The 24,224-nt window shown below is 43.6% G+C and overlaps 1 protein-coding gene across 3 annotated transcripts in view; it reads right to left on the minus strand.

Annotated features, from left to right (window-relative positions):
• Positions 1-24,224, minus strand: part of wdr47a (WD repeat domain 47a) — a 143,918-nt gene that overhangs the window by 80,662 nt on the left and 39,032 nt on the right. For all 3 annotated transcript variants that reach the window (XR_009651321.1, XM_060906024.1, XM_060906023.1), the window contains exon 7: positions 3,168-3,349. Coding sequence is in view for 2 of the 3 variants with exons in the window: in XM_060906024.1 (XP_060762007.1) it covers positions 3,168-3,349 (182 nt within the window). In the remaining variant the exon portion in view is untranslated. The remainder of the gene's footprint in view (positions 1-3,167; positions 3,350-24,224) is intronic.

Consider the following 24,224-nt stretch of genomic DNA (forward strand, 5'->3'; position numbering starts at 1 on the left):
GATAAACTGGCTTCAGGCCTTTGTTGGACACTCCACTAATGGCCATGAACTCACTCGGCATGTGGGTTCTGCTTCAGCTTCATACCTTTCAGCTGAACTATGTCTGATGCTAGGCCATGACTTGACAGATTTATTTAAAATAAATAAATAAATAAATAAAACCTTCCCTTCTCACCTCCCTGGAGGGGAGGGGGTGTCTTCAAGCTTGGGTTTTCTACCAAAGGCCTGGGAGTTTGAGGGTTCTGCACAGTATCTTAGCTGTTCCTTGGACTGCACTCTACTCAACAGAGACCTCAGATGTTACACCTGGAATCTACTTGAATATCTGTATTTGTGAGCCAAAAACTAAATGATGCGCTGAAGCTGCAAGAGCCACCGATTATAAACCAGCAACAGGTGGTATATAGTTTCAAATATAACTCTTGTGATGAGAGTTATACTGGTTACACCTGTCGACACTTGCATGAGCGTGTTGAAGAGCATAAAGGTGCGTCTTCAAGCATTGGTAAACACTATAGGATGGCACACGGGATTGCACCTAAAGACATTAATAAGAACTTTGTGGTCTTAAGAAAATGTCAGAGTAAATCCGAGTGCTTGTTGAATGAAATGTTCTATATTAGAGAAAGAAGAGCAACTCTCAATGTGCAATCAGACTCCTTATGGGCCAAACTTTTTTTTTTTTTAGCATTATGCTAAACTATTTTTATGTTTTGACATTGACTTAGCTTACAAACACTCGCTTGATAATGGTGTCCGAGTGGCACTGAAACGTTGCACTTTTTTCCTTAATTTATAGTATATTTTGTTTTTCTAAATCTTCACTTATAAATTTCCCTAAAAAAAAATTCAAGCCCCTTTTTTTTTTTAAATGAGCTCCCCACCTCCCCCCAAAATTTAAGAATGTCGACCTAATTCACCTAGGTAAATCTAGACTCATCTAGGTGAATTCAGATTCACCTAATTAAAAAAAAAAAAAAAAAATCACCTGTAACGTACAAAAGTGAGAAGTAGTAAAGGGAGCCATTACCAATGCAAATTTATATGGTCTCCACGTATGGCATGTGTGCACAAGAAGGTATGCAGGTTTTGAAACATTTTATTTTACAGCACTTTGGCTCAACTTTTGTTGTTTTACAAATATTCTTTGAATAAACATTGACTTGACTGACACTGCCCAGTGTTTAGGCGAGACTAGACCGACCTGAATGATGTCTTCGATCTCAAATAATAACAGCTCAAATTTTTTTAGTATATTTAAATCCTTCTGCTCACTTAGAAAGCAGTGCATGTACATGTGCACATCAAAATAAAACAAAGAAAAAAAGATAAAAAAAAAAAGTACAAAGTGAGAAACTTAAAATGTGAACGAAAAATATAGATAAACTAGACAGGGACACTCTAACGAGTGCAAACCCCGCCTTTTCCCTATTAAAATACATTGGGCAAAAATTTCGAAGTTCTGCCATGACCTTGACCTTTGACCTCCAAAATTTAATGGTTTCCTTCCTGGGTGATTGGCAACACATGTACAAAATTTGGTCCAAATCGATCCATTGGTTCTTGAGATATCTTGCAGACACACAGACAGACAGACAGACAGACAGGTACACACACACACAGACTGACGCAGGTGAAAATAATAACCCCTCCGACTACTGTCGGCGGGGTTAATGATACTGAGCAGCAAAAATTACAAGGGAGAGTTAAGTGGTATTTGACAGTTGACAGAGACTGCACCTTTCTTGTGACTGGATGTAGTTTCAAAATTCTCAGCGGACATGCCCCCAGCCTGTCAGATCAGAGAGTACTGCTTTTTTTTTTTTTTTTAACTATTTTGAAGCCAAATTTTATATACTTGGTGATTTTTGTCATCATTCAAATTTGGCTGGATGGTTAATAGCACATTTTTCTGTTGTGTGACAAACTCAAAACACATACAGTATTATTGTTTGACACAGACTTTAAGCATCTGTCAACCTCATGACGTATCATGCACTGTTGACAAATTTTAATGCTGAGATCTTCTTCCCATTTGTTAACTGGGGGTGACCGTGTCATCATTAGATAACAGAAGTATATATAGTTGAGAGAGAAAGATTTACCCGTGTTTGACAATTTGCTGATTTTTCTTCAGTGGAACTGATTCCAAGGAGTTATTAGATATATACATTTTTGTGCTGATTATTTTTAATTGAAATGTACTATAGAACTGTGTCTTACCTTAAGCCAAACCTCTGGATTATTTATTGAAAAGATGGCCTGTTGTTTTCAAAGAGACAATGAACCCCAGACACTTAACTAACCAAGCTGAAAATGGTAGCTAACGCAGTGTAATAATGTATGGGAAGCTTGTTAGCTGGAAAATTTTGTTGATACAGACTTGTGGAAACCACAGAGTATATTAGTTGTCCTCTCCCCAGGAACTATGTGTATATAGTTAGAGCACTGTGCTGCATTGCACAACCCTGAAACATTTAATTTTTCTGGTTATCTCTACTCATCCTCTGGGCAATTCTAAATAAAAATCTAACTAGACACACAATCTGCTTGTCCCAGGTGCCAAGTTAGTGATTTGTCTACCCTTCTATAACTAATAACAGCTGCCAGTTAGACTAATAACAGCCCTTAAAAAGCAGGTCAATACAAGGATTACAAATTATTGAAAAATATGGTGCTGTGGGGGCGGCACGGTGGTGTAGTGGTTAGCGCTGTCGCCTCACAGCAAGAAGGTCCTGGGTTCGAGCCCCATGGCCGACGAGGGCCTTTCTGTGTGGAGTTTGCATGTTCTCCCCGTGTCCGCGTGGGTTTCCTCCGAGTGCTCCGGTTTCCCCCACAGTCCAAAGACATGCAGGTTAGGTTAACTGGTGACTCTAAATTGACCGTAGGTGTGAATGTGAGTGTGAATGGTTGTCTGTGTCTATGTGTCAGCCCTGTGATGACCTGGCGACTTGTCCAGGGTGTACCCCGCCTTTCGCCCATAGTCAGCTGGGATAGGCTCCAGCTTGCCTGCGACCCTGTAGAAGGATAAAGCGGCTAGAGATAATGAGATGAGATGGTGCTGTGGGACTAAATTACAACAGTAAAGCAGTTTTGAGGTTCAGATCAAACACAAACAGCTCAGTTGTATTTGGAGAAAATATGATGTCACAAAGTTACAGTCTGACCTGTTGAGGAAGGTCTCAGTGAGGTTGTGCTTGGCAGAGGGTGACGTCTCCTGCTGCTGGACTCCACCCTCCAGCAGCATCTGTTGGTACAGCTGCCTCTGTTGCTGTTTCTGTTCCAGGTGCTGCTGTACACGTAAGCGCTGCCTATAGTACTCCTGATACTGTTCCATCGAGTCACGCAACTACAGAGAGAGAGAAAAAAATGGGATTTATAACAGCTCAAAGTTAGTCAGCAAGTTTTAAGGTCAGAATTTATATTTTGTTCTCCTCACATGCTGGCAACGGTCACAGAATATCTACTTAGTACAAAAACACACAGAGAGAGAGAGAGAGAGAGAAACAAAATAATAATAATAATAATAATAATAATTAAAGCCGCAAGCGGCCTCGACGGGCCCTCGCGCCAGCGGCCAAGGGGGGCGGGGGCATGCGTCCCCGCGAAATACCGTAAAGAGTTTGCTTGCCAAGTTTGACAAATCAGAAGCTGCAATATCATTTTTGCCATAACCAGCACCCCCAGGGGCGAAAGTGCACAAAATTTGGCGCATATGTCAGGTGAGCTGTAAAGAGTTTGCGTATGAAGTTTGATGACAATTGAGTAAATAGAAGATGAGATATAGATTTTTGAAGAATAAATTTTTTGGTTTTTCCCATGTCAGTAGGTGGCGCTATGCTGTACATGAGCGATTATGAGTTGGAAAAATAAGTGTCTACAACAGCAACGTACTATAACAAGGTAGTGGAGTGAAGGAAAAGCACTATGGAATTATTTACCAAAAACCCGTTTTGGAGCAATTGCGTCGGCCAAAAACAGCGCCCCCCCATGGACAAAAATTCCCAAAATGTGGTATACATGACATGGGACGTAGTAAGAGGGTGGCCGTGACGTTTGACCAAATTAGAGGAAAGATTCGATTTTTTTGCCCAAAAATAGCGCCCCCAGTGGCGAAATATCACAGAAATTGGGTACCATGTCAGAAGCCCAATGAGTGATTTGCGTGTGAAGTATGAGCAGTTTTGAGCAATCAGAAGATTTATGAATTTTTAAGCATGTAAAATTTTGCATCGAAAATTGATTGACGTATAACTTCTGAACGGTTTATCCGACGTGAAACATATTTAGTAACTTTTGTCAGCCATGTCTGTAGATGATGTGTATCAATGTTGGTGACATTCCTATGAACGGTCTAGGAGGAGTTGCGCCGTCTTCGTGGCCATGCATTTCGCACAAAAGTGAAATTACCTCACTTCCTGGTGGGCGTGGCTAATGCATTGGCATTACATTTTTGTCCGGCTTAGTGAGATACATATGCGTACCAAATGGCATGCCACTACTACAAACTACATGGCAACCAGGCACCTTAATGCGGGAGGCCAAAATCACAACGAGTTAGGGGGCGCTATAGAGGCCCTGAGGCCCGCCTGGATCTGGGCTTCTGGTTCTCAGTAGCAGTGGCAGTCTCAGAAAAAGGAGCCAAATTTCGTGCGTTGTCGACCATGGCAAGCGCCCCAATAAGGGTCTTGTAAAGAGTTTGCTTGCCAAGTTTGACAAATCAGAAGCTGCAATATCATTTCCGCCATAACCAGTACCCCCAGGGGCGAAAGTGCACAAAATTTGGCGTACATGTCAGGTGAACTATGAAGAGTTTGTGTATGAAGTTTGATGACAATTGAGTAAATAGAAGATGAGATATAGATTTTTGAAGAATAAATTTTTTGGTTTTTCCCATGTCAGTAGGTGGCGCTATGCTGTACATGAGCGATTATGAGTTGGAAAAATAAGTGTCTACAACAGCAACGCACTATCACAAGGTAGTGGTGTGAAGGAAAAGCATTATGGAATTATTTACCAAAAACCCGTTTTGGAGAAATAGCGTCGGCCAAAACAGCGCCCCCCCATGGACGAAACGTCCCAAAATGTGGTATACATGACATGGGAGGTAGTAAGAGGGTGGCCGTGAAGTTTGACCAAATTTGAGGAAAGATTGGAATTTTTGCCCAAAAATAGCGCCCCCAGTGGCGAAATATCACAGAAATTGGGTAACATGTCAGAAGTCCAAAGAGTGATTTGCGTGTGAAGTATGAGCAGTTTTGAGCAATAAGAAGATTTGTTATGAATTTTTAAGCATGTAAAATTTTGCATCGAAAATTGATTGACGTGTAACTTCTGAACGGTTTATGCTACGTGAAACGTATTTAGTAACTTTTGTCAGCCATGTCTGTAGATGATGTATATCAATTTTGGTGACATTCCTATGAACGGTCTAGGAGGAGTTGCGCCGTCTTCGTGGCCATGCGTTTCGCACAAAAGTGAAATTACCTCACTTCCTGTTGGGCGTGGCTAATGCATTGGCAATACATTTTTGACCGGCTTAGTGAGATACATATGCGTACCAAATGGCATGCCACTACTACAAACTACATGGCAACCAGGCACCTTAATGCGGGAGACCAAAATCACAACGACTTAGGGGGCGCTATAGAAGCCCTGAGCCCCGGCCAAGTTTGGGCTTTTGGTTCTGAGTAGCGGTGGCAATTCTCGGAACTGGTGCCAAATTTCGTGCGTTTTCGCCCATGGCAAGCGCCCCGAAAATGGCCCAACAGCGGAGAAAAATAAAGAAGAAGAAGACGGAAGAATAATTAAAGCCGCAAGCGGCCTCGACGGGCCCTCGCGCCAGCGGCCAAGGGGGGCGGGGGCATGCGTCCCCGCGAAAAACCTTCCACAGCTTCTTCGGCAAGAGACATTACACCCACAATGGCGTGCGAGAGGCAAAAATCACAACACGTTAGGGGGCGCTATAGAGGCCCTGAGGCCCGCCTGGATCTGGGCTTCTGGTTCTCAGTAGCGGTGGCAGTCTAAGAAAAAGGAGCCAAATTTCGTGCGTTGTCGACCATGCCAAGCGCCCCAATAAGGGTCTTGAAAAGAGTTTGCTTGCCAAGTTTGACAAATCAGAAGCTGCAATATCATTTGTGCCATAACCAGCACCCCCAGGGGCGAAAGTGCACAAAATTTGGCCTATATGTCAGGTGAGCTATGAAGAGTTAGCGTATGAAGTTTGATGACAATTGAGTAAATAGAAGATGAGATATAGATTTTTGAAGAATACATTTTTTGGTTTTTCCCATGTCAGTAGGTGGCGCAATGCTGTGCATGAGCGAGTATGAGTTGGAAAAATAAGTGTCCACAACAGCAACGTACTATCACAAGGTAGTGGTGTGAAGGAAAAGCATTATGGAATTATTTACCAAAAACCCGTTTTGGAGCAATTGCGTCGGCCAAAAACAGCGCCCCCCATGGACGAAAATTCCCAAAATGTGGTATACACGACATGGGAGGTAGAAAGAGGGTGGCCGTGAAGTTTGACCAAATTTGAGGAAAGATTGTTTTTTTTGCCCAAAAATAGCGCCCCCAGTGGCGAAAGTGCACAAAATTTGGCGTATATGTCAGGTGAGCTATGAAGAGTTTGCAAATGAAGTTTGATGACAATTGAGTAAATAGAAGATGAGATATAGATTTTTGAAGAATAAATTATTTGGTTTTTCCCATGTCAGTAGGTGGCGCAATGCTGTGCATGAGCGAGTATGAGTTGGAAAAATAAGTGTCCACAACAGCAATGTACTATCACAAGGTAGTGGTGTGAAGGAAAAGCATTATGGAATTATTTACCAAAAACCCGTTTTGGAGCAATTGCGTCGGCCAAAAACAGCGCCCCCCATGGACGAAAATTCCCAAAATGTGGTGTACATGACATGGGAGGTAGTAAGAGGGTGGCCATGAAGTTTGACCAAATTTGACGAAAGATTGGATTTTTTGCCCAAAAATAGCGCCCCCAGTGGCGAAATATCACAGAAATTGGGTAACATGTCAGATGCCCAATGCGTGATTTGCCTGTGAAGTATGAGCAGTTTTGAGCAATTTGAAGATTTGTTATGAATTTTTAAGCATGTAAAATTTTGCATTGAAAATTGATAGACGTATAACTTCTGAACGGTTTATGCTACGTGAAACATATGTAGGACCTTTTGTCAGCCATGTCTGTAGATGATGAGTATCAATTTTGGTGACATTCCTATGAACGGTCTAGGAGGAGTTGCGCAGTCTTCGTGGCCATGCATGTCGCACAAAAGTGAAATTACCTCACTTCCTGTAGGGCGTGGCTAATGCATTGGCATTACATTTTTGTCCGGCTTAGTGAGATACATATGCGTACCAAATGGCATGCCACTACTACAAACTACATGGCAACCAGGCACCTTAATGCGGGAGGCCAAAATCACAACGAGTTAGGGGGCGCTATAGAGGCCCTGAGGCCCGCCTGGATCTGGGCTTCTGGTTCTCAGTAGAGGTGGTAGTCTAAGAAAAAGGAGCCAAATTTCGTGCGATGTCGACCATGGCAAGCGCCCCAATAAGGGTCTTGTAAAGAGTTTGCTTGCCAAGTTTGACAAATCAGAAGCTGCAATATCATTTCTGCCATAACCAGCACCCCCAGGGGCGAAAGTGCACAAAATTTGGCGTACATGTCAGGTGAGCTATGAAGAGTTTGCATATGAAGTTTGATGACAATTGAGTAAATAGAAGATGAGATATAGATTTTTGAAGAATAAATTTTTTGGTTTTTCCCATGTCAGTAGGTGGCGCTAAGCTGTACATGAGCGATAATGAGTTGGAAAAATAAGTGTCTACAACAGCAACGCACTATCACAAGGCAGTGGTGTGAAGGAAAAGCATTATGGAATTATTTACCAAAAACCCGTTTTGGAGCAATTGCGTCGGCCAAAAACAGCGCCCCCCCATGGACGAAAATTCCCAAAATGTGGTATACATGACATGGGAGGTAGGCAGAGGGTGGCCGTGAAGTTTGACCAAATTTGAGGAAAGATTGGATTTTTTGCCCAAAAATAGCGCCCCCAGTGGCGAAATGTGACAGAAATTGGGGAACTTGTCAGAAGCCCCATGAGTGATCTGCCTGTGAAGTATGAGCAGTTTTGAGCAATTAGAAGATTTGTTATGAATTTTTAAGCATGTAAAATTTTGAAGTGAAAATTGATTGACGTATAACTTCTGACCGGTTTATGCTACGTGAAACGTATTTAGTAACTTTTGTCAGCCATGTCTGTAGATGATGTGTATCAATTTTGGTGACATTCCTATGAACGGTCTAGGAGGAGTTGCGCCGTCTTCGTGGCCATGCATATCGCACAAAAGTGAAATTACCTCACTTCCTGTTGGGCGTGGCTAATGCATTGGCATTACATTTTTGTCCGGCTTAGTGAGATACATATGTGTACCAAATGGCATGCCAGGACTACAAACTATATGGCAACCAGGCACCGTAATGCGGGAGGCCAAAATCACAACGACTTAGGGGGCGCTATAGAGGCCCTGAGCCCCGGCCAAGTTTGGGCTTTTGGTTCTGAGTAGCGGTGGCAATTCTCGGAAGTGGTGCCAAATTTCGTGCGTTTTCGCCCATGGCAAGCACCCCGAAAATGGCCCAACAGCGGAGAAAAATAAAGAAGACGGAAGAATAATAATAGTGAACTCTTACAAGAACAATAGGGCCTTCGCCCATAGGGCTCGGGCCCTAATAATAGTGAACTCTTACAAGAACAATAGGGCCTTCGCCCATAGGGCTCGGGCCCTAATAATAATAATAAATGACATACACTACCAACATTCTAACTGCCTGACAGAATGCAATCTCCTGTAGCGTAAGTCTCAGCAGTGCACAGACATCTGTTTGGTGGGTGTAGCTTTTAATTTAGCAACATTTAACAATGTTCAGTTAAGTTCTATCCATTTGACTGCACCAGTGAAAAAATACATCAGTGCATCACAATGCATGAGAAAATACACAGTCAATCCATATTTTCATTTGCAATAACTTTCCTATTAACTTTGAAACTGTGTTCTTTTTTGTTTATGGCAATTGATTTTCTCTCTATGATGCGTACAGTAGTTATACCATTGTAAAACTGGTGAACTGAAGAGAAGAAAAGCTGTGTTATTTAATGTTCTGCTATTCAGAAATTACCATATGCATGTGTGCGCATGCAAATCTGTTTTGTTTTAAAGAAAACTAGACTCCAAATACATTTTTTGCACAGTTTGCTCAGTCCTCAGTCTGAACCAACAATAAAATGGCCTCTCTCACACCCCTAAGCTTAAGATTTTCAAAACTCCACTCATTTCATGTTCCCATCCATTTCTTTTGGCAAGCCAATTAGGACATTTGTTCCTATTCAGTCTCTTTAAACAGTCTGGGAGACTGATGTAATGTCTTTTAGGAGCTTCAGATTCTGATTAGCCAACTGTCATAATTAGGAGTTTATTGGGAGTTCCCCTGGGCTGACCCTTTAGGCAGTGCTTTGTTGCCGTTGATACCATGAGAAAATTCAAGCAACTTGTGAACTTGTGGGCCAGTTCCTCCTTAGGAGCAATTTCCCAACAACCAAAGTTATGAGAATCTATACAAACAATTGCATGCAAATATAAAAATATTGGGACCAGTGTTCTGCGGTCAGATGAAACAAAAACTCAATGCATGAAGGAAAAAAGATGAGCTTTTTAATCTGAAAAACAGTATCCCAACTGTGCAGTATGGGGGTGAGGATAAATTTATAATGTTTAAAATGTATATATTTCTGTAAAGTTTCTTTGCAACAATGTCTATTGCTCAAAATGTTATAAAAATAAAATTGACTTATTTTGTTGGAAAAGAGACCGATGCATTTCAGAAAATAGATGGCAACATGAAGTAGTAGGATTATCTAGAAATACTGAAGCAAAACCTCAACACACCAGTCAAAGTCAAAACATGGTCACAGCTTAAAGACAACAAAACAAAACTATTGGAGTGGCCATCACAAAACCCTGAGCTGAAAAAAAATCTCAGAGAAGCCCACAAACCTGACTGATTTACACTGTCAGGGTGCAGACACTTACAGATGCAGGTGCAGGGGAGAGAGGGTGCATCGCAAACTGGCAGCCAAATCCGAATTGTGAGACAAATGACGGGATCTGGGTCAGACAAGGGCCAGTCAATGTACAACAGATTGCCAGAGATCAGGCGAAGGTCGAGGTCAGAAATAAACAGAAACTGGGTCAAATTCATGGGAAGTCAGGAAAGAGGAACAACGGCTTGGTACAGTCAAGTAAGAAACACTGAGTGATACTTCGCAAGGTGTATGTGTGTTTGCTGCTCTTAAATAGGGGAGCTGATTACTGGGAAATGGGAAACAGTTGTGTCCTTAGTATTCAGGAGAGCAGGGGCACTGCAGGGCTTGGGAATTGTAATTTGTGGCAGCCATGTTTGGAAGCCGTTCCAAACTCAGATCATGAGCGCAAATACTGACGGAACACCCCACTGAGGTGCTCATTCTGGGATCAATTTCTTTTCTGGGGAGACCTCTTTTCCTGAGCACTGTTTTATTGAGATGTTCAGTGTGAAATTCTTGGGTGAGGAGTGGGTCTATGATATTCTTAGTAGGTACCCAGCTGCATTCCTCCGGACCATACCCTTCCCAGTCTACCAGATATTCCAGATTGACGTGTCGATGACGAGAGTTGAGAATCTTGTGGACCTGATATACTGGTTCTCCATCTAGTTCTAGGGGTAAGGGAGGTTCACTGATAGGTGTTGGTGGCTAGAAGTCCTTGAATGGCAGGTTTTAGGCAAGACACATGGAAGGTAGTTGACATGCGGCAATGTGGTGGGAGCTCTAGTCTGTAGGACACTTCATTGATTCTGTGGAGTACTTTAAAGGGAGCAATGTATCGGGCCTGGAGCTTATGGCACGCATTGGGGTCTCGCAAATCCCTAGTGTATACCCACACTTGGTCATCTGGTGAGTATACGGGTGTATTCCCTCTGTGCCTGTCAGCATAGTGCTTATACCTGCCGGCTACCTATTCTAGTCTTTGGTGAATCCCTTCCCACACTTGTTCATGCTTTCAGAACCAGGAGTCTATGGCCAGGATTTGTGAGGGTGAGTCGTCCCACTGGAATAGCGGTGGTGGATATCTAAGGATGGACTGGAATGGCGTAAGCTGGGTGGCAAAGTGCTTTATTGAATTTTGGGTGTACTCAGCCCAAGGGAGAAACTGCAACCAGTCCTTCTGGTTCTCCATGCAGAATACCCCCAAAAAACACCCAATCTCCTGATTAGCGTGTTCCACTTGGCCAATGGACTGTGGATGATATCCTGAGGTTAGACTCACTGAAACCCCTAGTACATCCATGAACTTGGTCCAAACCCTGGACATGAACTGAGGGCCCTAGTCACTCACAATGTCCTCTGGATCTCATAGTACAAGATGATGTGTGAGAAGAGGAGTTTGGCTGTTTCAAATGCTGTGGGCAAGCTTTAATGCCTTAGAAAATCAAATCAATTGCCACCATGATGACAGTACTGTTTTGAGACTTTGGTAGGTCTGTGATAAAATCTATGGCCAGATGGGACCAGGGCCTTTGGGGTGCAGGCAGCAGGAACAGCTTGCTCACGGATGGAGCCTGGGGTACCTTAGCTTGGGCGCAGGTGGAGCAGGAGGAAACAAACTTGATTTCAGATACCATATTTTCCCACCAATACATATTTCGAATGAACTGATAAGTGCATTGACTACTGGGATGTCCAGTGGCTGGGGATGAATGAGCCCAGGTAATGAGCCAACCTCAGAACTGTGGAGGAACATACATGAGACTGGGAGGGCAGGTGTCCAGAGGGTCACGTTGCTGGGCCTGAGCTATTTCCTCATCTATTTCCCATGTGATGACATTGATAAAGCGTTTGGGTCACAGGATAAGAGTGGGTTCTTGGTTGGTGTTTGTGACTGTGAATTCTGGAGAGGGCATTGGCTTTAGTGTTCTTGGAGCCAGGATGGCAGGAGATGGAGAATTGGAACCGAATGAAAGAGTGCCCACTTCGCTTGACATGGATTTAGCCATTTTGTTGTCTTCAGCTACTCAAGGTTCTTGTGATCCATCAGGATTATAAACAGGTGTGTGCCCCCCTCTAGCCAATGTCTCCACTCTTCAAGGGCTAGTTTTATTGCAAAAAGTTCCTGATTTCCGATGTCATAATTCTGTTCTGCTGGTGAGTTTCTTTGAGAAAAACGCTATGGCATGTCGTTTGGGGTTCTCCCCAAAGCGCTGTGACAGCACCCCTCCCACTCCAGTCTCTGAGGCGTCCATTTCCACAGTGAAGGGTAAGGTGGGATCAGGATGTCGGAGGATGGGTGCTGATGTGAAGGCTGCCTTGAGCTGTTCAAAAGCCTCCTCCATGGCCTGGTCCCACATAGCTTTTCCACTGGAGGTGTTTGGGACCTTTTTTGAACAGAGAGGTGAGAGGAGAGGCAATTGTACTGCACCCTCTGATCAATTGGCAATAAACATTAGTAAATCCTAGGAAACGTAGTTCCGTGACCATAGTGGGTGTAGGCCAGGTAGTGACTGCAGAGACTGTGCTTGCATTCATGCTCACACCCTCAGCACTGATGATGTACCCAAAGAATGAAATCTGAATTATGTGGAATTTTTCTGCTTTAACATAAAGTTGGTTTTCTAAGACCCAGGTTAGTACTGACTTAACATGTTTGTGGTGTGTGGCTTCATCTGGGGAGTAGATCAAGATGTCATTGATGTAGGCAATGACATAGCATCCCAGCATGTCCCTGAAGATGTCAATAATCAGACACTGGGAGCGCAAGAAAGTCCATATGGCATCACGCAGTATTCGAAGTGACCTGAAGTGGTACTGAAGTCAGTCTTCCATTTGTTCCCCGCACGAATTCTTACCAGGTTGTAAGCACTCCTAAGGTCCAGTTTAATGAACATGCAAGCAGTTCTGAGCTGTTCTAAAGCAGATGGCACAAGTGGAAGTGGGTAGGGATATTTAACTCTAATTTGGTTTAGCCCTCTGTAATCAATCAATGCAGGGGCATATATCCCCTCCCTTCTTCTCCATGAAAAAGAAGCTTGCTGATGCTAGGGATGTAGATGGACTGATATATCCCTGTTGCAGTGCTTCTTGGACATATTCCTCCATGGCAGCTTGCTCAGCGATGGATAGCAGGTAGATATGGTTACATGGAGGGGACATGCCCAGGAGGAGATCAACTCCACAATCATCTGGTCAGTGAGGGGACAGACTGCTGGCTTTACTCTTACTAAACACTTCCTTGAGCATCATGATAACAGGTGGGAACATGTTCGACACCCTGGGGTGAGGGGCTCTCCATGGAAGTGGAAGCCAGGGTGATCTGCAGAAGTTGCAAGCATTCATGAAAACATGAGGGTGACCATTGTAAAATTTCTCAGTGCTACCAGGAAATAAGTGGATCATGGAGTTGTAGCCAAGGGAAACCCAGAACTATGGCTTGATGTGCTGTATGGGTGATGAACAAGGACATGCGTTCATTATGAAGAGCTCCAACCTGAAGGTCTATAGGTGTGGTGTGAGTGGTGATGAGCCCCTCCCCAATGGGTCCACTGTCTATGGCCTTCAGGCTTACTGGTTGTTGGAGCTCCTCTGTGGGCAGGTTGAGCCTCTGGACAACCTCAAAGTCAATGAAATTGCCTTCTGCCCCAGAGTCTATGAGGGCAGAAAGAACATGGATTGAGTCTGGGAGTTTTAGCAATACAAAATTTTAAGAAAGTGTTGTGATGAAATAATTTTTGTAACTCGCCAGGCTGCTGGAGCTGAATTCCTTACAGAGGTGGCCTTGTTTTCGGGAACTGGATGGTCGGACTGGACACTATGCTGAGAGATGGCCATGCTCTCCGCGGTAGAGAAACAACCCCTCATGATGCCTCCTCTTCCTCTCAGAATGGGGCATGCAGGTATTGGAGATCTCCATAGGTGTAGGAGATTGTGAAAGTTGTGGAAGGATGGAAGAGTGCTGTAAGGAGGGCTGGTTACGGAGCAGATGGTCCAGTCTGATGGCCAGGTCAATTAGGGAGTTTAGTGTGAGCTGTTCGTCATGACATGCCAGCTCCATAAGAATATCTGGGCTTAAATCACTGGTGGAAAGTCACCTTGGGTGCTGGTTCATTCCACTCACTGCCTGCCGCTAGTGTGTGGAACTCCAGGGCATACTCAGCCACTCTCCTCTCTCCCTGCCGGATCATGAGTAGCTTCCCTCCTACCTAAACACCCTCGGACTGATGATCAAATACTCATCTGAATAACTCAAAAAAACAAATCATAGTACGTTGTATGCTCACTGCCACACTCCCATATGGCACTGGCCCACTTCATAGCTTTTCCAATAAGGAGATTCATGAACTGCGTGATTTTCTGCTCTTCTGTAGCACCCATGAAGGTCATGAAGTATAGCGAACACTGGAGGAGGAAACCCTTGCACTCAGAGATAACTTTTTGGGTCAAGGAACCATTGTGGCAGCACTTGTGGAAGACAAAGGGTGTGTTGGGAGGGCCTGCGAGACAACAGCTGTTAGTTGTGACATAGGAGTGTTTAATTCACTTAACATCTGCTGGTGTTCTCCCAGCAAGCATCCCTCCACATTAAGAGCAGTTTGCTTTGCCTCCTCTGCTGCATCCATAGAGGCGAAGTATCCTGTCAGGGTGCAGGCACTTACGGATGCAGGCACAGGGGACAGCAGGTGTGTCGCAAACTGGCAGCCAAATCCTAATCATGAGACAAATGACGAGATCAGGGTCGGGCAAGGGTCAATGTACAAACAGATTGTTAGGGATCAGGCAAAGGTCGAAGTCAAGAATAAACAGAAACTGGGTCAAAGTCACGGGAAGTCAGGAACTAGGAACAATGGCTTGGTACAGTCAGGTAAGAAATACTGAGCGATACTTTGCGAGGTGTATTTGCTGTTCTTAAATAGGGGTGCTGATTACTGGGAAATGGGAAACAGGTGTGTCCTTAGTATTCAGAAGAGGAGGGGCACTGTGGCACTTGGGAATTGCAGTCCATGGTGGCCATGTTTGGAGGCCGCTCCGAACTCAGATTATTGGTGCCATTACTGACATACTGTACACTAGTTCTGTCTGGAGGAATAAGGAAAGTATTGTGAGAAGCTTGTGGCAGACTACCCCAATTGTTTGAAGCAATTAAAAGGCAATTTCCAGTGACCCACTGGTAATATGATGGTAAATAAATGGTGAAATAAATCTGTCTCTTCGCAATTAATTTAAAATGCCCTCTTATAGACAAAGTAGATACCCTAACTGACTTAACCCAAGAAACTTACAGTAACATGAAATGTGTGGAGTCAGCCTAGTTTAGGTGCATATACAGTGTCTGGCAAAAGTATTCATCCCATTTAGTGTTTGTCCTTTTTTGTCGCATTACAAGCTGGAATTAAAATGGATTTTTTGGAGGTTAGCACCATTTGATTTACACAAAATGCCTACATGTGCAAATTGTTTTTTTTTGTTTTATTGTGACACAAACAATAATTAAGATGAAAAAAACAGAAATCTGGAGTGTGCATAGGTTTCGCATGAAATCCCTAAATAAGAGCTGGTCCAACCAATTCACTTCATAAGCCACAATTATTTGATTAAGCTCCACCTGTGTGTCATCAAAGTGTCACATGATCCATCATACGACGTCTGTATCAATCAACCTGTTCTGGAAGGACCCGGACTCTGCAACACTACTAAGCAAGCAACATGAAAACCAAGGAGCACTCCAAACAGGTCAGAGACAAAGTTCTGGAGAAGTATAGTTCAGGGTTGGGTTATTAAAAAATATCCCAAACTTTGAATATCCCACAGAGCACCATTAAATCCATTATAGCAAAATGGAAAGAATATGACACCACTACAAACCTGACAAGAGAAGACTGCCCACCAAAACTCACAAAATGGGCAAGGAGGGCATAAATCAGAGATGCAACAAAGACACCAAAGAGAACACTGAAGGAGCTGCAAAGATCCACAGCAGAGATGGGAGTATCTGTCCATAGGACCATTTTAAGCTCTACACTCCACAGAATGGGGCTTTATGGAAGAGTGGCCAGAAAAAAGCCATTGCTTCAAGAAAAAAAAAAAAAAAAAACTACGTTTGGAGTTTGCCCAACAGCATATGGCAGACTCCCAAACACATGGAAGAAGATTCTCTGGTCAGATGAGGCTAAAATTGAATGCCATGTGTGACATAAACTCAACATTTCCCATCAACCTGAGAACACCATTCCTACAGTGAAGCATGGTGGTGGCAGCATCATGCTGTGGGAATGTTTTTCATCTGCAGGGACAGGAAAGCTGGTCAGGATTGCAGGAAAGATGGATGGTGCTAAATACAGGACAATTCATGAGGAAAACCTGTTTGAGTCAGCCAGAGGTTTGAGACTGGGACAAAGGTTCACATTCCAGCAGGACAATGACCCTAAACATACTGCTAAAGCTACACTGGTGTGGTTTAAAGGGAAACATTTAAATGTCTTGGAATGGCCTATTCAAAGATTCTCAATCCAATTGAGAATCTATGGCATAACTTGATTACTGTACACCAACACAACCCATCTAACTTGAAAGAGTAGGAGCAGTTTTGCCTTGAGGAATGAGCAAATATCCCAGTGGCTAGATGTGCTAAGCTAATAGAGACATACCCCAAGAAACTTACAGCTGTAATTGCACCAAAATTTGGCTCTACAAAGTATTGACTTTTTTTTGGGGGGGGGGGGGGGGGGGGGATGTTTATTCACATTCCAGATTTCTGTTTTTCATCTTAATTATTGTTTGTGTTACAATAAAAAAAAAAAAAAACTGTACCTTTAAAGTGGCAGGCATGTTGTGTAAATCAAATGGTGCCAATCCCGCAAAAATCCATTTTAATTCCAGCTTGTAGTGCAACAAAACATGACAAACATCAAAGGGGATGAATACTTTTGCAAAACACTGTAAACCTTGGGCCTCAACTGTACAACTACAAAACCTAAAAGGTCTCAAGTTATTTCTTTTTGCTTTTAGAAGAAGAAACCTTTGTCATATGCAATACAGTGAAATTCATCCTCTGCATTTAACCCATCTGATGCAATGAACATACGCATGCACACACACAAGTGAGCAATGAGCACAGAGACATACCCAGAGCAGTGGGCAGTATGCTACCATGCCCAGGGAGCAGCTGGGGGTTAGGTGCCTTGCTCAAGGGCACTTCAGCCCAAGGCCGCCCTATGTTAATCTAATCATATGTTTTTGAACTGTGGGGGAAACCAGAGCACCCGGAGGAAACCCACAGAGACACGAGGAGAACATGCAAACTCCACACAGAAAGACCCCATCAGCCACTGGGCTTGAACCCAGAACCTTCTTGCTGTGAGGCAACAGTGCTAGCTACTATACCACGGTGCCACCCCACATGGTGGCTAACAGGGTCTAAAGCTGAGGAAGAATCTTTGACTAGAATAGATCATTTCCATGTGCCAACATTATAGAATACTTTTCACATCAATTAACGACAAAACCAACATTTGATTGCCAACCACTCATACAGTGGTGCTTGGAAGTTTGTGAACCCTTTAGAATTTTCTCTATTTCTGCATAAACAAACATCATCAGATTTTCACACAAGTCCTAAAAGTAGATAAAGAGAACCCAGTTAAACAAATGAGACAAAAATATTATACTTGGTCATTTATTTATTGAGGAAAATGATTCAATATTACATATCTGTGAGTGACAAAAGTATGTAAATCTCCAGGATTAGCAGTTCATTTGAAGGTGAAATTAGAGTCAGGTGTTTTCAATCAATGGGATGACAATCAGGTGTGAGTGGGCACCCTGTTTTATTTAAAGAACAGGGATCTATCAAAGTCTGATCTTCACAACATATGTTTGTGGAAGTGTATCATGGCAGAAACAATGGAGATTTCTGAGGACCTTAGAAAAAGCTTTGTTGATACTCATCAGGCTGGAAAAGGTTACAAAACCATCTCTAAAGAATTTGGATTCCACCAATCCACAGTCAGGCAGATTGTGTACAAATGGAGGAAATTCAAGACCATTGTTACCCTCCCCAGGAGTGGTCACATTTAATTGCAGTTATTGCTGCACAAGGGGGTCACACCAGATACTGAAAGCAAAGGTTCACATACTTTTGCCACTCATAGGTATGTAATATTGGATCATTTTCCTCTATAAAAAAATGACCAAGTATCATAATTTTGTCTCATTTGGTTAACTGGGTTCTCTTTATCTACATTTAGGACTTGTGTGAAAATCTGATGATGTTTTAGGTCATATTTATGCAGAAATATAGAAAATTCTAAAGTGTTCACAAACTTTCAAGCACCACTGTAGTTTAGTAGCCCGGTCAGACATAAATTACAAGATAAACTTCATTACCATAACCAAATCTAGAACTGCTCGTCCACAGCACAAGAGGCAAATTACATTTCCAGCTTCAGTGCTTCTTTAGACAACACTGTTAGCAATAAAATAATTAAGCATGCAACAAATGAGCAAAAATAATAAATCAGTGTGTCATATTCCAGCTTTTTAAGAATGTATCAGTTCTTAAAATGCTCGCGTGGATGACCTGTTGGACACGGCTCAGCTGAAAGCGTTAATTCTGGAACTGAGATCACGCAGTGCAGGAGCTTGTGCTCATCAACAGAGCCCTCATTATAGCTCAGTGACCAACCGTCCTTGGCTAGAGTCTGATATGTCTCCAGCAGCATCTGGAAAGTTTTTCCTTCTGATAATCACCTGGGACTCAATATGTTAAACTCACCATGTTCAGCTTGTTTCTCACATTCCTGGTCATAGCTTATTTAAATTTTATTTAGATTTAAAAGATAATAAGAAGATGACTTTGTCACATGTACACTCAAGCACAGACTTAAGCACACAGTGAAATTTCTCCTCTGCATTTAATCCATCTGAAACAGTAAACACACACATGCACACACAAGTGAGCACACACACATACCCAGAGCAGTGGCCAGCTATGCTACAGTGCCCAGGGAGCAGCTTGGGGTTAGGTAGAATTGACAATCTATTGTGAAATATTTTCAGACTAACAAAGTAAACTAAACTTTACTTCTTTTCTATGTGCCTACATACTGTTTTTCCTCCCAGTGCCCCAACTAATCAATATCTTCCCACAGCAACAACTAGTGAATGTATTAGTAGACTAGCCAACTAGTTTATGCAACCCCTAGTAAGAAGGGATTCAGTGTTCTATCCATGGGTGCAACTTTGGAAAATTTCTGGGGACAAGAATAATAATTGTATGCATCAAGCACATATCACAGAACAGGGGTGGGTTTCCCAAAAGCCTCTTAACGCTAAGAGCATCTGACAGCGTTCATTGTGCTGCCTGTTCAACCATTTAAGGATGATCTTTGTGCTTTGATGCTTTTGGGAAACTCAGACCATATCATTTCCCATTTTAACCAGCATAAAAATTCACACCAGCTCCACAACAATGGAGATATCAATCTTCATCACTTTGATAGTGAATGGCTCCATAACATCTGGTCATGCACCGACTGCCTTCTACCAAGTCATCTCCCTGGAAAACGCACAAATCACACCATCTCAGAAACGCACTCAGAAAATGGCGGCACGCACAGACGCAGCGGCTAGGAGCTACTACAGCTGGCATAGTTTTTGCACTTTATTAGTGGTACTGTGTATTACTCTACACGTTTTTGGGGCAGTGGCACTCCAATACAGCCGCTCTGAACTCCTTCAATTAAACACTGGAGCGCACCATCTGTTAGCCGAGTATTATCCTCCTGAGATCATCAGACCATCTCCCGGGGACCCCGCAGCGGCAGGCCGGCGAAGGAGGCGCTGTGAGCGGCGGCAGAAGAGGGGTAAGCGGGCTGGCGTATGGGCCAGGCTAAAGGCTAATCCATTCAAACCACCGCTTCCTACCGTCTTTCTCTCTAATGCCCGGTTGATCCGTGGCAAGATGGATGAGATACGGCTACATATGGCAGCAAAGAGGACTATTTATAATTGTTGTTGCATGATTTTCACTGAAACCTGGCTGGACAGCACCACTCCGGACGCTGCTATCGAGCTAGCGGGACGTACCGCCTACAGAGCCGACAGGACTACGGACTCTGGCAAAAAGACCGGTGGGGGACTATGCATCTATATTAACAACTCTTGGTGCACCAACGTAACCGTAGTGAGTAAACTGTGCAGTCCAGAGGTACAGTTAGGTCCATATATATTTGGACACTGACACAAATTTTCTTTTTTTACCTGTTTACTGAAACATATTCAAGTTATAGTTATATAATGGACATGGGCATAAAGTCCAGACTTTCAGCTTTCATTTGAGGGTGTCCACATTAAAACTGGATGAAGGGTTTAGGAGTTTCAGCTCCTTAACATGTGCCACCCTGTTTTTAAAGGGACCAAAAGTAATTGGACAATTGACTCAAAGGCTATTTCATGGGCAGGTGTGGGCAATTCCTTCGTTATGTCATTCTCAATTAAGCAGATAAAAGGCCTGGAGTTGATTTGAGGTGTGGTACTTGCATTTGGAAGATTTTGCTGTGAAGAAAACATGCAGTCAAAGGAGCTCTCCATGCAGGTGAAACAAGCCATCCTTAAGCTGCAAAAACAGAAAAAACCCATCCGAGAAATTGCTACAATATTAGGAGTGGCAAAATCTACAGTTTGGTACATCCTGAGAAAGAAAGAAAGCACTGGTGAACTCATCAATGCAAAAAGACCTGGACACCCACAGACGACAACAGTGGTGGATGATCGCAGAATACTTTTCATGGTGAAGAGAAACCCCTTCACAACAGCCAACCAAGTGAACAACACTCTCCAGGAGGTAGGCCTATCAATATCCAAATCTACCATAAAGAGAAGACTGCATGAAAGTAAATATAGAGGGTTCACTGCACGGTGCAAGCCACTCATAAGCCTCAAGAATAAAAAGGCTATATTGGACTTTGCTAAAAAAAACATCTAAAAAAAGCCAGCACAGTTCTAGAAGAACATTCTTTGGACAGATGAAACCAAGATCAACCTCTACCAGAATGATGGAAAGAAAAAAGTATGGCAAAGGCGTGGTACAGCTCATGATTCAAAGCATACCACATCATCTGTAAAACACGGTGGAGGCAGTGTGATGGCTTGGGCATGCATGGCTGCCAGTGGCACTGGGTCACTAGTGTTTATTGATGATGTGACACAGGACAGAAGCAGCCAGATTAATTCTGAGGTATTCAGAGACATACTGTGTGCTCAAATCCAGCCAAATGCAGCCAAACTGATTGGTCGGTGTTTCATAATACAGATGGACAATGACCCAAAACATAAAGCCAAAGCAACCCAGGAGTTTATTAAAGCAAAGAAGTGGAATATTCTTGAATGGCCAAGTCAGTCACCTGATCTCAACCCAATTGAGCATGCATTTGACTTGTTAAAGACTAAACTACAGACAGAAAGGCCCACAAACAAACAGCAACTGAAAACCACTGCAGTAAAGGCCTGGCAGAGCATTAAAAAGGGGGAAACACAGGGTCTGGTGATGTCCATGAGTTCAAGACTTCAGGCAGTCATTGCCAACAAAGGGTTTTCAACCAAGTATTAGAAATGAACATTTTATTTACAATTATTTAATTTGTCCAATTACTTTTGAGCCCCTGAAATGAAGGGATTGTGTTTAAAAAAATGCTTTAGTTCCTCACATTTTTATGCAATCATTTTGTTCAACCCATTTTGTCTGAACTTCAACTGCATCTGAATTGTTTTGTTCAAAATTCATTGTGGTAATGTACAGAACAAAAATTAAAAAAATGTTGTCTCTGTCCAAATATTTATGGACCTAACTGTAGAACTCGTTGCTAAAGTGCAGACCGTTTTACTTACCGAGGGAGTTCACTGCTGTTCACATCTGTGCTATTTACATTCCACCAGACGCTAATGCTAAGCTAGCACAGGTTTACAATAGCATAAACAACAGTTTAGTAGCTCATCCGGACAGTGTTTTTATAGTAGCTGGGGACTTTAACCATGCTGACTTGAAAACAGTTCTTCACAAGTTCCATCGTAATGTGAAATGTGCTACTAGGGGAAATAAAACGCTGGACCAAGTGTATACTAATACAGCAGATGCATACAGGGCTCAGGTCTACCCCCACCTGGGTCTGTCGGACCACCTTTCTCTGCTGTTACTTCCATGGTATACACCCAAGATCAAAAGTGCTGGGTCTATAACCAAAGCTATGAGAACATGGCCGGAGGGTGCCATCCCTATGCTGCAGGACTGTTTCCATCACACGGATTGGGATGTATTCAAAGGGCAGGGCACGGACACTCGTGAATCCATGGATGAATACACCTCCACTGTCCTATGTTGCATCAACTTCTGTGTGGATAACATTACATCTTGGAAACATTTCCGTGTGTATCTGAACAGGGAACCTTGGATGACACGCAGTGTAGAACAGCTGATCCGAGCTAGGGACTTGGCACTTAGCTCTGGGGACTCTGGGGCATACAGCAGAGCCAGGGCTGCACTGAGGAAAGGTATCAATACTGCCAAACAGCAACATAGGAGGCGTATTGAAGCCTGTTTCAACAACTCTATAAACCCCAGGCAGGTAGGGGAGGGCATCAGGGCCATCATGGACTACAAGAGCAAAGCAACAGTAACATCTTCCTCAGCTGATGCCACCTTAGCTGAGGATTTAAACTATTTTTATGCCTGCTTTGACAGGGAAAACACAGACCCGGTGCTGCCCCCCCTCCCTTCCTCTGACCTTGCTCCAGTCTTGAGCTCTCATGAGGTGAGACGTGTCCTCAGCAGCATCAACACCAGAAAAGCAGCCGGACCGGATGGTGTGCTGGGCCGCATGCTGAAAGATTGTGCTGCGGAGCTAACAGACGTCTTCACCTCCATTTACAATACATCGCTGTCCACATCATGGGTCCCCGCCTGCTTTAAGGCAGCCACAATAGTTCCCATCCCCAAGCAGTCAAATGTCACATGTCTGAATGACTACAGACCTGTGGCACTCACCTCCATTCCCGCCAAATGCCTTGAGAGACTGGTCATCAAACTCATCAAAGGCGCAATACCACCAACACTTGACCCATACCAATTTGCGTACAAACAGAACAGGTCAACTGAGGATGCTATTGCCATCATGCTCCATTCACTATTGGAGCATCTCGAGCAGAACACCTATGTGAGGCTCCTCTTTGTCAATTTCAGCTCGGCCTTTAATACAATCCGGCCCTTCAAGCTCCAAGCCAAACTACACCATCTTGGATTGAACATCTCACTGTGCAATTGGATTGTGGACTTTCTGGCAAACCAAACACAGAGTGTGAGAGTAGACAAACACACTTCCTCCACCCTTTCAATCAATACTGGGGCCCCCCAAGGGTGTGTGCTTAGCCCTCTGCTCTACACCCTGTTCACACATAACTGCTCTGCTTCTTCTCTTTCCAATCTCATTGTTAAATTCGCTGACGACACCACAGTGCTCGGACTTATCAACAACAACGAGACAGATTACAGGGCTGAAGTGCAACGTCTAGCGTCATGGTGTGTGGGTAATAATCTCATACTGAACATCAAGATGATGATTGTGGACCCCCACAAGAAGAGACAAAACAACCACCCTCCACTCTTTATCGGCAATGAGGCGGTGGAGAGGGTGATGTACTTCAAATTCTTGGGAGTGACTATCACTGAGGACCTGTCCTGGGACATCAACACCACCTCAGCGGTAGGAAAGGCCCAGCAACAGCTCTACTACCTGAGGCAACTGAAGAATGCGGGGATCCAGAAACAGCTGATGGTGAACTTTTACAACTGTGCCATCAGCAGTGTTCTGACGTATGGTTTCCTTGTATGGTTCTCCAGCTGCACTAAGGCCGAACAGCAGGCACTCCAGCGGGTGGTAAAAACAGCGGGGAAAATCATGGGGACCACTCTACCAGAGATCAGTACCATCTACACCTCCCGCTGTCTGAAGAGAGTGCGTAACATTCTCCGTGACCAACACCACCCGGCCCATCACCTGTTCCACCTGCTGCCCTCAGGCAGAAGGTACAGGGCCTTACCAGCCAGAACAACCAGAATGGCCCAAA

Source organism: Neoarius graeffei, chromosome 23, assembly GCF_027579695.1.
Source record: "Neoarius graeffei isolate fNeoGra1 chromosome 23, fNeoGra1.pri, whole genome shotgun sequence".
NCBI lineage: Eukaryota > Metazoa > Chordata > Actinopteri > Siluriformes > Ariidae > Neoarius > Neoarius graeffei.